This window comes from Chlamydomonas reinhardtii, chromosome 17 (assembly GCF_000002595.2).
Source record: "Chlamydomonas reinhardtii strain CC-503 cw92 mt+ chromosome 17, whole genome shotgun sequence".
Lineage (NCBI taxonomy): Eukaryota > Viridiplantae > Chlorophyta > Chlorophyceae > Chlamydomonadales > Chlamydomonadaceae > Chlamydomonas > Chlamydomonas reinhardtii.
In genome coordinates, this window is record NC_057020.1 from 2,605,285 (window position 1) to 2,618,652 (window position 13,368).

The following is a 13,368-nucleotide window of genomic DNA, read 5'->3' on the forward strand; positions in this document are numbered from 1 at the left end:
CAATCCCGTAAGGGGAGGGATGGGAAGAGGGGGGGAGGAGGAGGGGGAGGCGGGAGGCGCAGGGAGGAAGGAGGAAGCACATAAGCATGAGCCCCACAAAAGAACATTGGCTGCATGGAGGGACGGGTGCGTGTTTGTGCGTTAAACGTTAGTGCGCGCGTCTACCACCCACCCACCCAGCATGTCCCTCTCCCCCCCTCCCCACCTGAAGCTGGGGAACAGCAGCTCGAAGAACAGCAGCCCAGTCACGTCCGCGCCCACCCCGATGCTGGCGCCGCGGCCCCGCTGGAACCACAGCAGCCCTGTGATGAGCGCCACCGCCACCAGCTGACCCAGGTTCTGACCCGACAACGACTCAAACCTGTGAAGGTGGGCGGGTGGGTAGGTGTGCTCTTGTGTGTATGTGACATAAGGAGGGATGGTGGCTGGGTGGGGTTTGGGTGTATGTGTGTGTGTGTGTGTTAAAAAAACAACAACAAAACAAAGCCCGCCCAAGCTACTCGTTCGCCACACGACCGCAACACAAGGCAGCAAGAGACGAGATGACCAACTACATGCTGTTGTGCGTGTGTGCACGCGTGTGGGTGTGACGTGACGGGTGCGTCAAGCTAGGGCCGAACCCGCCACCCAGCGCGCAGCGCCCCATCCACCTTCGGACTTTGATGGCGCGGGTGGTGAGGATGCGGATCTGCTGCCAATAAGTTGCACCGCCACGGCCGCCGCCGCCACCGCCACCTCCACCAGGAATGCCCTTGCCCTTGCCGCCGCCGCCGCCGCCGCCGCCGCCGCCGTTGTTGCCATCTTTAACGGCAGCAGCATCGGCGGCGGCAGCTTCACCAGCTGGTGCCGCCATGCCCGCTATTGCAAAGGGACTGGCGGCGGCGGCCGCGGCCCGCTGGCTGCTGCTACTGCCGCCGCCGCCGCCACCGCCGTCAGCCACCGGCTGCTGCTGCTGCTGCTGCTGCTGCTGCTGCTGCTGCTGCTGCTGCTGCTGCTGCTGCTGCTGCTGCTGCTGCTTGCTTAGCTCTTGCTCGCCCTGCTGCTTCTTGTCCTTGTCGCCTTCAGAGCGGGGCGAGGCGTCCTCGGCGCCCGAAGGCGACAGGTCTGCACCGCAGTAGCAGCGGCAGTAGCAACGGCAGGAGGAGAGCGGTGAATATATTGGGCGGTGACGTAGATACCAGCCCAAACTAAAGCGAACCCAATGCAAAATAGCTAGGACGAGAGCGTGGCCTACTGGCCTATGGGAATGGACTAAGCCCCATTGCTTGGACCCGGGCCCACGGCAGTAGCAGCTTGACAGTCGGCACGGCAGCGCAAACAAGGGCGGAGCAAACGCGGCAGTAGCAGCACTACAGCACATCGTGCTCCTGCACCACCACACGCCACGCCACCCTCACCCTCACCCTCTGCCGCCTCCGGCACCGGCGACACACCACCTCCTGTCCCTCCTCCTGCTGCTGCTCCCCCCCGCACGCTGCCGCCTGCTGCCCCCGCCTCCACCAGCTGTAGCCGCACGTGCCACAGCTGCTCGCGCCGCGTCAGGCCGTCGGGGTGCTGCGCGTACCTGGGCGTGTGTGGGTGGGGTTTTGGGGGGGGGGCTGGGAATGCGGTGTGTATGTGTGTGCGCCTGAGGGGGAGGCACTTTGTACGGGGGTCGGGGGTCGGGTGGGGCCAGCAGGGTGGCATGGGGGGGGGCACGCGCGCACACATCCACATCCACATCCACATCCACACACACACATACATACATACACACACACACACACACATAAACACACACAATACACACACACGCACGCTCACCAGCGCTCAAATGTGGTGTACAGCGACACGAGCGCCGAGCGGCCACTAAGCCCCGCCACCGCCTGCACCGGTGGCAGCTGCAGCGCCGGCTGGGCAGTAGCAGCGGCAGTAGCAGCGGCAGTAGCGGCGTTGCTGCTGCTACTGCCGCCGTGTCCGGAGCCGCCGCCGTTGGCGCCGTGGGAGGCCATGGCGGCGGTGTGGGAGGCGGAGCCGCGGCGGCCCAGGCCTGTGGTCGTGTGCGTGTGCATGTGTGTGCATGTGTTAGAAAGGCACAAGGGTCGAGGGTCGAGGGTCGAGGGGTAAGTGCGCTACCTGATGATGCTGGGAATTGTCGTTGGGCCCGGGCACATAATCACCCACTTCTCCCCCTCCAACCCTCCCTCCTCCCGCCCCCACCCGCCGCCGCCTGGTCCGCCGCCTCCTGGCTGGCCGCCACCTCGCCCGTGGCGCAGTCCAAGATGAAGTCCGCCAGTGACACGCCGTACGGCAGCCCAAACCCCAGCCGCCCGAACCAGTCCCCCACCTGTGGTGGGTAGGGGTGAGGGGTGATGATGGGGGTTGGGGTCCGGGAGGAGGTGGAATGCAGGCAAAGCGAGATGAAGGCATGCGAGGGGGAGTAAACACACACACATTGTGCTTTGTTTCCATTGTGCTCTTTAACTCTCACACAGACACACACGCTTTCTGCCACACCCCGCCTTCCCTCCTCCCTCCTCCCCTCCCACCTTCCCTCCCTCCACCTCCGCACCATGTTTGCGTCCCCGCAGTACAGGACGTGTCCCTCCGCCAGCAGCATCACGCGGTCCAGCCGCACATACAGCCGGCTGCTGGGCTGGTGGATGGTGGTGACCACCGCGCGACCGCCCGCAGCCAGCTGCATTTCGTGGGGAGGTGGGGGTGGGGGGGGGAGGGGGTTGCTGGGGAGGGGGACACACACACACAGCCGCACACACACAAACACACACACACACACACACACACACACGCACACACACACGCACCTGCCGCAGCAGCTGCACCAGGTGTAGGGCCGTGGTGGAGTCCAGGCCGCTGCATGAGTGTGTGAGGAGTGAAGTGGGGGTGGTCATGGGTGGGGTTGTAAATACCAGCCCAAACTAAACCAAAACCAACAAGAACGAGCTGAGGACACGCAGAGGCGTTGGTAAGTTAGGGGCCATGTGGGGGAAGGGGATGTGGGGGGAAGGGGACAGAGACAGAGGCGGCAATGGGAGGAGCGGGAGGAGCAGCCGCGAGTAGGCGACCCATTACCCGCACGCACGCACGCACGCAAGCAGACAGCAAACACCCATGCAGCCACAAAACCCATGCAGCCCCCCCTTCAGCTCCCCTGCTGCCGCCTCCATGACCCCCACACCCACCCACCCGCCCACCCAACCACCCCACCTGGTGGGCTCGTCCAACATGAGCACTGCCGGGTTGATGAGCAGCTCGTGACCCACCGACACCCGCTTGCGCTCGCCGCCTGTGCGCGCGTGTGACATACATCATTAAGGTGCTTGCATGCCGATGCGTGTATGTATGATAGGTGTACGTAGCCAGCAGCACTACTGTGTAGAAGCCAAGCCCAAACCCAACCATCGGCATCCATGCATCTCCGTAAAACCCCTTCACTCTTCAGTCCGCGACTGCACAACGTCACGACGCCCCGCCCACACCCTCCCCCCCCACACCCCTCCCCCCACCCACCCACGCACCCGAGATGCCCCTCCGGAAGAAGCCGCCGATGATGGTGTCCCTGCTCCTCGCCAGCCCCAGTCCCCGCATCACGCCCTCCACCCGCCGCCGCTTCTCCGCCGCCGCCATCCCCCGCGGCAGCCGCAGCAGACCCGCGTACAGCAGCGTCTCATGCACCGTCAGCGACTCATAAAGCACGTCGTCCTGACCGGCGGGCAGGTGTGTGTGTGTTTGTGTTAAAGAGCACAAGGAAAACATTACGCGTAGGACAGTGTATGCGACGCAGACTTACGGCCGCTATTCGTGTGTGTGTGTGTTTGTGTGATTTTGTGTGTGTGTGTGTGTGTGTGTTGGGGGGGGGGGGAGGAGCAGCAGTGTGTTAAGAAATCAGCAAAAGGAAGCAGGTGTGTGTGTTGGGAGGGGGGCCGTTGTGAATGCCAGCCCAAGCTATGACCCAACCAAACTGAGCTAGCGAAGCACAGGCAGAGGCGACAGGGGGGGCAGTATGTGCGTGTGTGTGCGTGTGTGCGTGGTGTAAAAAACGAAAAGGTTACTTTCTAATGTGTGTGATGCTTTCGGTACGGGTGTACGACTGGCGGGGCGGGACTCAGGGAAATGCAGGGCGCGCAGCCCTGTACCCGCCACGCACCCACCCTCTCCCCCTCTCCCCCTCTACCCCCTCTCCACCCGCCCTCCACCCGCCCTCCACCCGCCCGCCCTCCCTCCCGCCCCCTGCTCACCTGCAGCACGAACCCAATCTGCCTCCGCACCCCCTTACTCAGCGGCGAGCCCGCCACCGTCACCGCGCCCGCCACCGTCACTGCCGGCGGCGCCCGACCGCCCAGCACACTCAGCAGGCTGGTCTTGCCACTGCCGCTAGGGCCCATCAGCGCCAACACCTCGCCTGGTAGGGGGGGAGTTCACATTCATTATCAGCTAAGGAAATAATGGACGGTACGGGATAGGGGAGGCAAGGGATTTGTGTGCGTGGGGTGGCGGGGGCTGGGAGCGGCGGTGAAAAGAGAATGGGCGCGTAGGTGCGTGTGTCAGCTCTTCATGAAATACACGCATGCAATGCGGCTGTACGCACACACATGAGCAGACGAGGGCGGGACACCCACGCCGTCACCCTCACCCTCACTCACCCGGCACCACACGGCCGGACACGTCGAACAGGATCTGGCGCCGCGGCACAACCGAGCCAGCCGCCGCCGCAGCCGCCGCAGCCGCTCCACCTCCACCTCCTCCCCCGCCTGCTCCTGCTCCTTTGCCGCCTCCAGGTTTGCCACCGCTGCCATTCCTGCTACTGCCGCCGCCTTTGCTGCTGCTACTGCCGCTACTGCCGGCGGCGGCGCCGCCACGGCTGCTGCCCCAGCAGCTGCCGACCCACGCCGCCGCCTGCTGCAGCCGCTGCCGTGCCGACGGCGGCTGTAGCTGCGCCGACACAAAAGAGCTGATGTGGTCGAACCGCAACACCACCTGCTGCTCAGGAGCCAGAGGAGCAAGCAGGTCGCCGTACGCGCCGCCGCCGCCGCCGCCACTCTCCGCGGCGGCGACGGCGGCGGCGGCAGTAGCACCGCCAGCACCGGTGGCCGCGGCGTCAGCTGCACCGGCCTCGGCGGCAGCGGCAGTAGCATTCGGGGAGTAAGGCTCCGAGGTTGTGGTCCTTTCAGGCGCGTCAGCGGCGGCGGTGACGCCACTGGCGGCTCGCTGCATGCGGTGAATCAGCGCCGCCGCCCAGCCGCCGCTTTGGCGGCCGCCGCTCTCGCCGGCGGCGCCGCTTGGACGGCTGCTGCCGCCGCCACTGCCGCTGCCGGTGTTGTAGCCGGTGGCGGCGCCGGTGTCGTCGAGGCTGCTGGCGTGCTTCAGGCGGCCGCCGCCGCCGCCGGTCACGGCGCCGCCGCCAGTGCTGCCGCCGGCGTATCCGTAGGCCTCGGGCACCGCTAGCTCCAGGGCTGCAGTAGTGGAAGTGGCGGTGGCAGTAGCAGTAGCGGCAGCAGTAGCAGCAGTGGGGGGGGGGAACATACAACAACAGACGTGGCCGAAGTGTCCAGGGCATATCGTAAACCACACACGGTCAAGCAACCTGCTCGTCGCCGCATTGTCGCTGTCACCGCCAGCGCTGCCATCGCCCCCGCCATTCCCCCCCCACACACACATGAACATGCACAGACAAGCCATCTACCCCGTCTACCCATTGCACTGCACCCCTCCCTGCCCTCCTCCTCCCCACTTCGGCATCTTCTTTCCCCGGTCACCTCTGCCTGTGTCCCGCTAGTTTGCCTTGATCTGGTCCTACTTTGGACTGGTACCACTTTACAACCCTTCCCATCCCCCAACCCCAACCCCCAACCCCCAACCCCCAACCCCCAACCCCCACCACCCCGTGTCTCACCCATCTCTCCCTCGGCGTCCCGCACCGGTGGCGGCGCCAGCCCCCCCGTCACGCCCTGCACCTCGCCGCTCTGCAGTCGCGCACTCAGCAGCAGGTTGCGCCGCCGCCGCTCCTCATCCCGGTGCCACTGAGCTGACACGGCGGCAGGGTTGGCGTCGGGGCTGGCGGCGGCGGCGCCGCCGGCGGCGTCGGTGGTTGAAAAGGCGGCGGCGGTTGAGAAGGCGGAGGGGAAGGCGGAGGTGGGGGTGGGGGTGGGGGTGGGGATCGGGATGGGGGCGGTGGGGTGGGCGGCGGCGGCGCCGCGCGAGGCTGGGGCGGCGGCGGGAGGGAGTTCGTCGGAGGGCGCGGGGGAGAGGTGCGGCGGGGCGGCGGCGGGGCTGGCGGCCTGGGGGTGGGGGTGCGGGCGCGGCGGGTGGGGCTGGAGCGTGTGTGCGTGCCGGTCTGGGTAGGGCGTGGCCTTGTGCTGGAGCCCGGGGAAGACGCCCCGTGGCGGCTGCTGCTGCTGTTGAAGGGGCGGCTGCTGCTGTTGTTGCTGCTGCTGCTGCTGCTGCTGCTGCTGCTGCTGCTGCTGCTGCTGCTGCTGCTGCTGCTGCTGCTGCTGCTGCTGCTGTTGTTGCTGCTGCTGCTGCTGCTGTTGTTGCTGTTGAAGGGGCTGCGGCGGCGGCGGGTGCCACAGCCCATTGCCACCCACGCCGCCCCTCATCCGCCTGTCAAGATGACCGCCGTCGCCGCCACCACCACCAACACCACCACTCATGCCGGGGCTTCGCGACCCGGCGTCGGAGGGCGGCATTCGGCCTGCGCCGCCGTGACGCACTGCCTCCGCGCTCGACCTCAGGTCCCCACCGCCGTAGCCACGTGCTGCTGCCGTATCGCTGCCTGTGTTGTCGCCTGTGCTACTGCCGCTGCTGCTCCCGCTGTTGCTGCTACTGCCGGTGTGAGTGCGGAGGTCCCGCCGGGCTTGAGCTGCGGCGACCGCGGCGGCTGCAGCGGCCGCGGCTCCCACTGACGACGCCACGATATTCGCAGTCGGCAAATGGCAGAAGCAGTGGGAGCGTGCCCGAGGACGCTGCTACTGGCTGGCCTTCAGAAAAAGGGGTCCGGCGCCCTCGCGGGTGGGGCCGTGGGTCCGAATTCAATGACGCGGAAGCTGGGTTCTGCTACTTGAGCGCAGAGAAGGGATTTATGCGCGAGAACGCATGGAAGTGAGCGGTAAGACATAAAGGGTTATTTTGCGCCCCGATGCCGACGCCCGCGCTGGCGTCATTGCGCGTGGGGCGCGTGTATCCCAGCACAGCCACTTCGTCGCCCTTCACACCGGACTCCCATCATCATTTCCCGTTCGAAAGCATCGGGCTGGCCCCAGCTCCCGGATCGGATTTCGAGTCCAGGGTCTTGGGTATGGGCCTGGGTTTGGGAAAGTTCCACGGATTCTAGTGCTCCGCCACTGAGCGAGCAGAGTGACAGCAGACCCTGGCACATCCTGGCTTGCCGCGCTTACTCCTCCCTAACCCTTATAACCCTTGGCCCGCACGGCCCCCAGGTTCCCAGCCACTCACCGTGTGTGTGACTGTGTGTGCGTCCAGGCACGCCAGTTCATGCGGTGTTACATCCCGACCGGCTCACCGGCAGAGAGGCTTCCCAACACAGACCCAATCACAGAAATATCAGACAGACTACGGTAGCTCCCTTCACGCCGGCGCCGTCCTTGACCCCTCCGCCCCTCCCGCCACGCCACGCCACGGCAGGCCACGGTCTTGACAAAATGGGGCTGGGCACCGACTAACCTCCCCTGCCCCCGCCAACGCACGCCGTAACACGCACACCATCCTCGCATCCTCTCTCGCCGCCTGCGGTCACGCCTAGTCGAAGACCTTTGCACACATCCCAATCCTGCTACCCAGCGGCCCGATGATGGGCCAGGCTCTACTAAACTACGGACCCTTTTACTAATCAAGCGGGATGCTATCCGTCAGGCTATCATCGCTGCCACTCGCCACAACATGCACAATGCCACACTCGAGAGCGCTGTGTGGCTCGCCCAGCCGTTCCCCACATTGCTCCACACGCGCCCGCCCGCTGCTAGCCGCGCAAGCTGCGCTTCCCACACCAGCGGCCGCAACCCCAACCTCCCACAATCTCATGCCACCGTCTCACATCCCACACACTGACAGCGCCATCACCCGTGGCCAGGCAGCAACCAGCACTGAACGTCAGCCGGCCAAACGGACACTAGAAGAATGCATCTCCATCCACACACAAGCATTATCAATTCTCATCATTGCATTTACCAAGCATGCACGACCCTCCGCACCGCAACATGCCACCAGGGGCCGCGCGCTCCAAACCATACAACTATACCGACAACGACCGATGAACCACCATCGGACCGGCATCGGCGTACTTGAGAGCGGGCGAGGCCCGTGTGTCAGTGTCAGCCCTTCCCGGTCGCCAGCCCCGCCGCCGGGCAGCGCACGAGCGGTGGTGCCACCGGCCCGGCATGCCTTGCCCGGGTGGCGCCTCCCTCTTTCCCTGGGGGTGCCACAAACGCACGGCCGCAAGAAAACCAACAGCGGCGGCCAGGCCGTCGCCAGACACGCTCGCGGCACTGCAGTCGCGCGGACTCACTGCGCGTATGCCGTGCCTCATCTGTGTGACCCCAGTCCTCGCTAGGTTGGGTTCTACTTAACGCCCCACATCACGCCATCCCCCCAGACCCCGTTGCAGCTTGAACATGCTCCTCAAGTGTTTTGTGACCCTACGGCACTCGTGTACGCATTCGTCGCTTGAAGATAAACCGTAACCAGCCCACAATCTCTATCCGCCGGCACACTACCGCCTTACCTGCATCTGGTATCCTCTTGTTCCCTTCGGCCACCCCGGATAAACTATGCACACCACCCACGCGCAACGCAAAGACTCGCGCAAATGCATCACTTCGTGTGTGGATGAATACAATAGTCCCTGTGCCCCTGTGCCCCCGCACATCGCCTCAGCCAGCTGCCCCCCGTCACACCCGCCCCAGTCGCACGCGCACCACGCACACACACACACACACACACACACACACACACACACACACACACACACACACACACACACACACACACACACACACACACACACACACACACACAGCCCTGTGCTCTTTAACACATAAACAGCACGTGCATGTGTGCGCGGTCAGCCGCCAAGTGGGTCATGTGCGTAACGCGTGTGCAGCCATGTGCAAGGCACGCTTAAGGCAACCTCTAAATCCGAGCTTGGGCACCGACTGCGCGCCAACCATATGCCCCGCCCACACCTCGCCACGGCCCACCTCCACCAACCACAAAAGAGCTGGCCCGTGTCTTTGTCCTTGTAACAGTCGCCCAACCAACGCAAAGCCATCGCAAGACTCCTGTGAACTGCACTTCCAGCCATTAGTAATTTTCTCAAACATTCCGGCGTACGTTTCAGGCCAGCTCCCCCTCCTCATGCCACGCAGGGGGCCAGTAGCACATGGGCACGATCCCATGCAGTCCCTTACACGCACCGCTGCCGTTGGGGACTGGGCATCGCAACACACGCATCGCAACCCCACTGCTCCTTCCGCTTGTTCTCCCGCTCCTCCCGCTGCACCCGCTGCTAGCTGTCGCTGCTCCTGCTGCTCCCGCTCCTCCTGCTGTCGCTGCTCCTGCCGCATCGCGCTTCTCCTGCCGCTGCCTGCAGCTGCCTCCAGCTGCCTGCAGTTGCCTCCTCCAGCTCTGCCTCCAGCTCTGCCTGCAGCTCTGCGCCTCCCCTCTACGCGAAGCCGCCGGGCCTGCTCCAGTACATGATGTCCAGCTTGGCGACACAGCCGCTGGCCACGATCTCGTCCAGCATGTCCACCACCGCCGTGAAGTTGGGGCGCAGGTGGGGGTCCTGAGGGGCGGGGCGGGCGGTTGGGGTGGTTGGGGCGGTTGGGGCGGTGGTTGGGGCGGTGGGTGGGTGGGTTGGTTGGGTGGGTGGAGGCAGGGAGTGCGAGAGGTAGGGCGATGCAGAGTGAAGAAGGGCGAGGGAGTGGGGAGAGAGGGAGAGAGAGATGACGCTTGACATGGTGACAGGAAGCGGTGGCTTCCAACTGGTGGAGGGTCCGGGCTCTTCCCGCCTGCCCGCTCACCTCCCGCGCCACCCAACCCTCCCGGTCCCTAGACTCCCTTCCCTTTACCCAGTACCCTCTCCCCCCTCCCAGCCTCTCCCATGTCCGCTCTCGCCCCCTCCGCCTGCCCCACGCCCCACGCTCCCTTTCCCCATCCTCTGGACTCTTATGGGACTTACTGGGCTCGGGCACATTACCCCCACCCCACCCCCGCCCCACCCCGCTCCAATCAATCATGGATGCAACCCCGCACCCCCGCCCCACTCCGCTCCAATCAATCATGGATGCAACCCCCCACCCCCGCCCCACCCCGCTCCAATCAATCATGGATGTAAAACCCCCACCCCACCCTCACTCCCACTCCCGCCCCCACCCCCGCCCGCGCCCACCTGCGCCCAGCACATGGTGATGAGCTCGCGAAGGTCGTCGGGCCAGCGCCGCGGCACCTCGGGCCGGAAGCCGCGAGCCACACGCTCCGCGTAAGCCTGCGGGCAGGGCGAGCGAGCGAGCGGGCGGAAGAGCGTGAGGGGCGGAGGAGCGTGCGGGGCGTGAGTGGGGGCGCGGCGGCATGTGAGGCGGCGCGGGGGTCAGGGGGTCGAGTGTGCGGGGGCGAGATGCGGCAGTGGTGGAGCCGACGACGTAGCCCAGGCTTGCGCATAGCCCTGTCCTGCAGCCCTCCTCTTCCCACAAAGCCCTCCTGCAACAGCCCCCCCTGCCTTTGCCTCCTTATCGCACAGCCCTGGCACCGAAACCCAACCGCCAACCGCCAACTACCGTTCCCACTGCCAAACCGCCAACCGCCGCACCTGTGCGTCCTTGCGCGGGTCGTTCTTGATCTCGTCCACCAGCATGAGCTTGCGGTTGAGCACCTCAAACAGGATCACGCCGAAGCTAAACACGTCCACCTGGGGGCGGCCGGGTGATGGAGAGGGATTGTGTGTGTGTAAGAGAGTGTATGCGTGTATGTGTGTGTGCGTGTGTGTGTGTGTTGTGGTGTGGTCCAGTGGTGTGTGTGTGGTGGGTGTTGGCTTCACGAGGAACGGTAACGGCGTCAAGCCGCGGCGCAACGGGACGCAGACGGTCGCAGCACGCTTGGCTTCGCGCCGTGCCGCCGGGGCGTGCTCGGGCCTGCTGCACGCACTCCCCCTCCCCTCCCTACAATCCTACGGCTTCGCACCTCTCCACCTCTTCCAAACTCCCCTCCGCCTCCTCCTCCACCCGTTGTCCAGGCCATAACCTCCTCGTCGCTCTTTTGCATTGGTTTATTTTGAGCTCGTATCTACAAGCCCCCCTCCTCCTCCCCCTCCTCCTCCTCCCCCTCCTCCTCCTCCCCCGCCCCCCACCTTCTCGTTGTAGGGCTGCCCCAGCACCACCTCGGGCGCCATGTAGGCCCAGCTGCCCACCGCCTCAGTCAGGTTGTACCTGCACACGTGCGCGCGTCCGGGTGTGTGTGTGTGTGTGCGCGCGTCCGTGTGTGTGTGTGTGTGTGTGTGTGTGTGTGTGTGTGTGTGTGTGTGTGTGTATATGTGTGTGTGTGTATTGGGCTTACGGCGCCACAGGACTCCGCCCCAAAGGTCGCGACCCTCCCTCCCTCGACGCCAGGGCACCTCAACACTCCAGTCGCCCCCGCCCCACGGCCTTCGCCATGGCCCCCACCCCACCCCACCCCACCCCTGTACCCCCTTACACCGCCCTCCCCCGCCCGCCCTCCCGCCCGCACCTGACTTCGTTGACCCAGGTGACCGCCCTCCGCGGCGGCGCGCGCTTCTTGTCGCCGGCCGCTGGTCCCGCCATGATGCCCAGGTCGTCCATGATCTGGTGCAGGGCAGCGGAGGAGAGGGAAGGAGGGAAGGAGGGGGGAATGCAAAGATTGGTACAGAAAAATGTAGCGTAGACAGCAGGCGTAGGGAGGGTGGAGGGAGGAGGCAGGGCGGGATGGTTGCGGGTTAAGAGCAGTTGGAACAAGGCGCAGGCGGGAGGGTTGGAAAGGAGGGGTGGGAAGGACACGAGGTGAGTGGTACGGTACGTGCCAGCTTACAGGCACCAGACCCGGCCCGGACCTGTTGCCCTGCGCTCGCTGCAGCGCCCGGCCCCCATGTCCTCCTGCCCCCAAGCAGCCCCCCATGCAGCCCCCCACGCAGCCCCCCATGCGGCCGCCCCCACCTGCGCCTTCTCGGTTGCGGCCATGGTGGAGTTCTGCTGCGCAATCATCTTGTTCAGCAGCGCCTCATTCGCAGCCATCTTGGCCGCCTTGTCAGCAGCCTCCGGGTCAGCAGCGGCCGCCGCCGCCGCCGCGTCAGCCGCCGCCGCCGCCGCCAGCCTCGCCGCCGCGTCAGCGGCGGCGGCCGGCTGCGCCGGCGAGGCGGCGCCTGCGGCGCCGCCGCCCTCCACGCCCGCGACCGCCGTGTCCGCCATCTTGCCCGTGACCCGCAGCTTGATCTCCTTCATCTTGGCCATCAGCTTCTGCATGCTGTTCTGCTTCTTGGGCGGCGCGCGCAGCCGCCGCACCGGGTCGGCGGCGCCCAAGCCGTCGGCCGGCGGCGCCGCCGCGCCGTCCTCCGGAATGGGCGCGGGCGCGGGGCGGCCCAGCGGCGAACGCGTGAAGCTGGAGCCGTTGGTGGCGGCGGCGGGCGCCGCCGCCGCCTCCTCCTCCTCCTCCTCGCCGTCCTCCGACACGGCGGGCATGGCACTGGCGCTGCCCACATCGCCGGCGGCGCGGCGCAGCCGCGAGGTGGAAGTCCCGGAGGTGGGGCTGGCGACGCCGTTGGCGGCGGCGGCGGGCCCCGGCCCGGGCCCTGCAGCGGTTGCGGCCAGCATGGCTGCCTGCTCGCGCCGCTGCTGCGCCAGAGCCGCCTCCAGCTCGTCCTCCTCCTCGCCCGCCTGACGTGCGCGGATACAGTATGTGGGAGTGTGGGAGTGTGTGTGCGGGCGCGGTTTGGTCGAGGCCGCCTAGCGCGCGGCCGCACTGTACCAAAGCGGGCCCTAGCGGTCAGGCCTAGGCCCAGGCGTAGGCCGGTGTCGCTGTCAGTGCCGCCCAGCCGCCCCGGACCAAGCTCCCCTGCTGCAAGCGCCAGTTCTAGCCCTGTGCTGCTGGCTCCGAGCCCCAGTCACGCCGTCTATTGTGAGCGGCTACACACACGCCCGTCCCGCCCCACGCGCACACCTCTGTCCCCGCCCCTTGTCCCGTCTTGCAGTGCCCAGCCGTGTGTGGCGACCTCCACGACCATGTCGCCCCGACCCACATCACCACCCACATCCCACCCCATGGACCCACATCACCGCCCAGCAACCTAAGCGGGCAACCCCCCATCGACCCCCCCCGCCCCGCTCCGCCCAGCCCCGCTCCGCCCCGCCC

General features: G+C 66.3%; 2 protein-coding genes across 3 annotated transcripts in view; both read right to left on the minus strand.

Moving 5' to 3' along the window:
• Positions 1-7,076, minus strand: part of CHLRE_17g717050v5 (uncharacterized protein) — an 11,326-nt gene extending 4,250 nt beyond the window's left edge. Inside the window, exons 1-12 of the mRNA XM_043072184.1 lie at positions 5,894-7,076; positions 4,644-5,453; positions 4,239-4,402; positions 3,519-3,702; positions 3,208-3,286; positions 2,805-2,853; positions 2,552-2,677; positions 2,200-2,326; positions 1,804-2,029; positions 1,404-1,564; positions 651-1,104; positions 206-361 (exon numbers count right to left, since the gene is read on the minus strand). Coding sequence (XP_042914643.1) covers positions 206-361; positions 651-1,104; positions 1,404-1,564; positions 1,804-2,029; positions 2,200-2,326; positions 2,552-2,677; positions 2,805-2,853; positions 3,208-3,286; positions 3,519-3,702; positions 4,239-4,402; positions 4,644-5,453; positions 5,894-6,686 — 3,329 coding nt within the window. The 5' untranslated portion in view covers positions 6,687-7,076. The remainder of the gene's footprint in view (positions 1-205; positions 362-650; positions 1,105-1,403; positions 1,565-1,803; positions 2,030-2,199; positions 2,327-2,551; positions 2,678-2,804; positions 2,854-3,207; positions 3,287-3,518; positions 3,703-4,238; positions 4,403-4,643; positions 5,454-5,893) is intronic.
• A 411-nt stretch (positions 7,077-7,487) lies between these two features.
• The window catches only part of CHLRE_17g717100v5 (uncharacterized protein), a 9,329-nt gene continuing 3,448 nt past the window's right edge, over positions 7,488-13,368 (minus strand). For both annotated transcript variants that reach the window (XM_043072186.1, XM_043072185.1), the window contains exons 8-13: positions 12,177-12,893; positions 11,734-11,828; positions 11,357-11,435; positions 10,820-10,918; positions 10,403-10,498; positions 7,488-9,796 (exon numbers count right to left, since the gene is read on the minus strand). In XM_043072186.1, the coding sequence (XP_042914644.1) occupies positions 9,677-9,796; positions 10,403-10,498; positions 10,820-10,918; positions 11,357-11,435; positions 11,734-11,828; positions 12,177-12,893 (1,206 nt within the window). In that variant the 3' untranslated portion in view covers positions 7,488-9,676. The remainder of the gene's footprint in view (positions 9,797-10,402; positions 10,499-10,819; positions 10,919-11,356; positions 11,436-11,733; positions 11,829-12,176; positions 12,894-13,368) is intronic.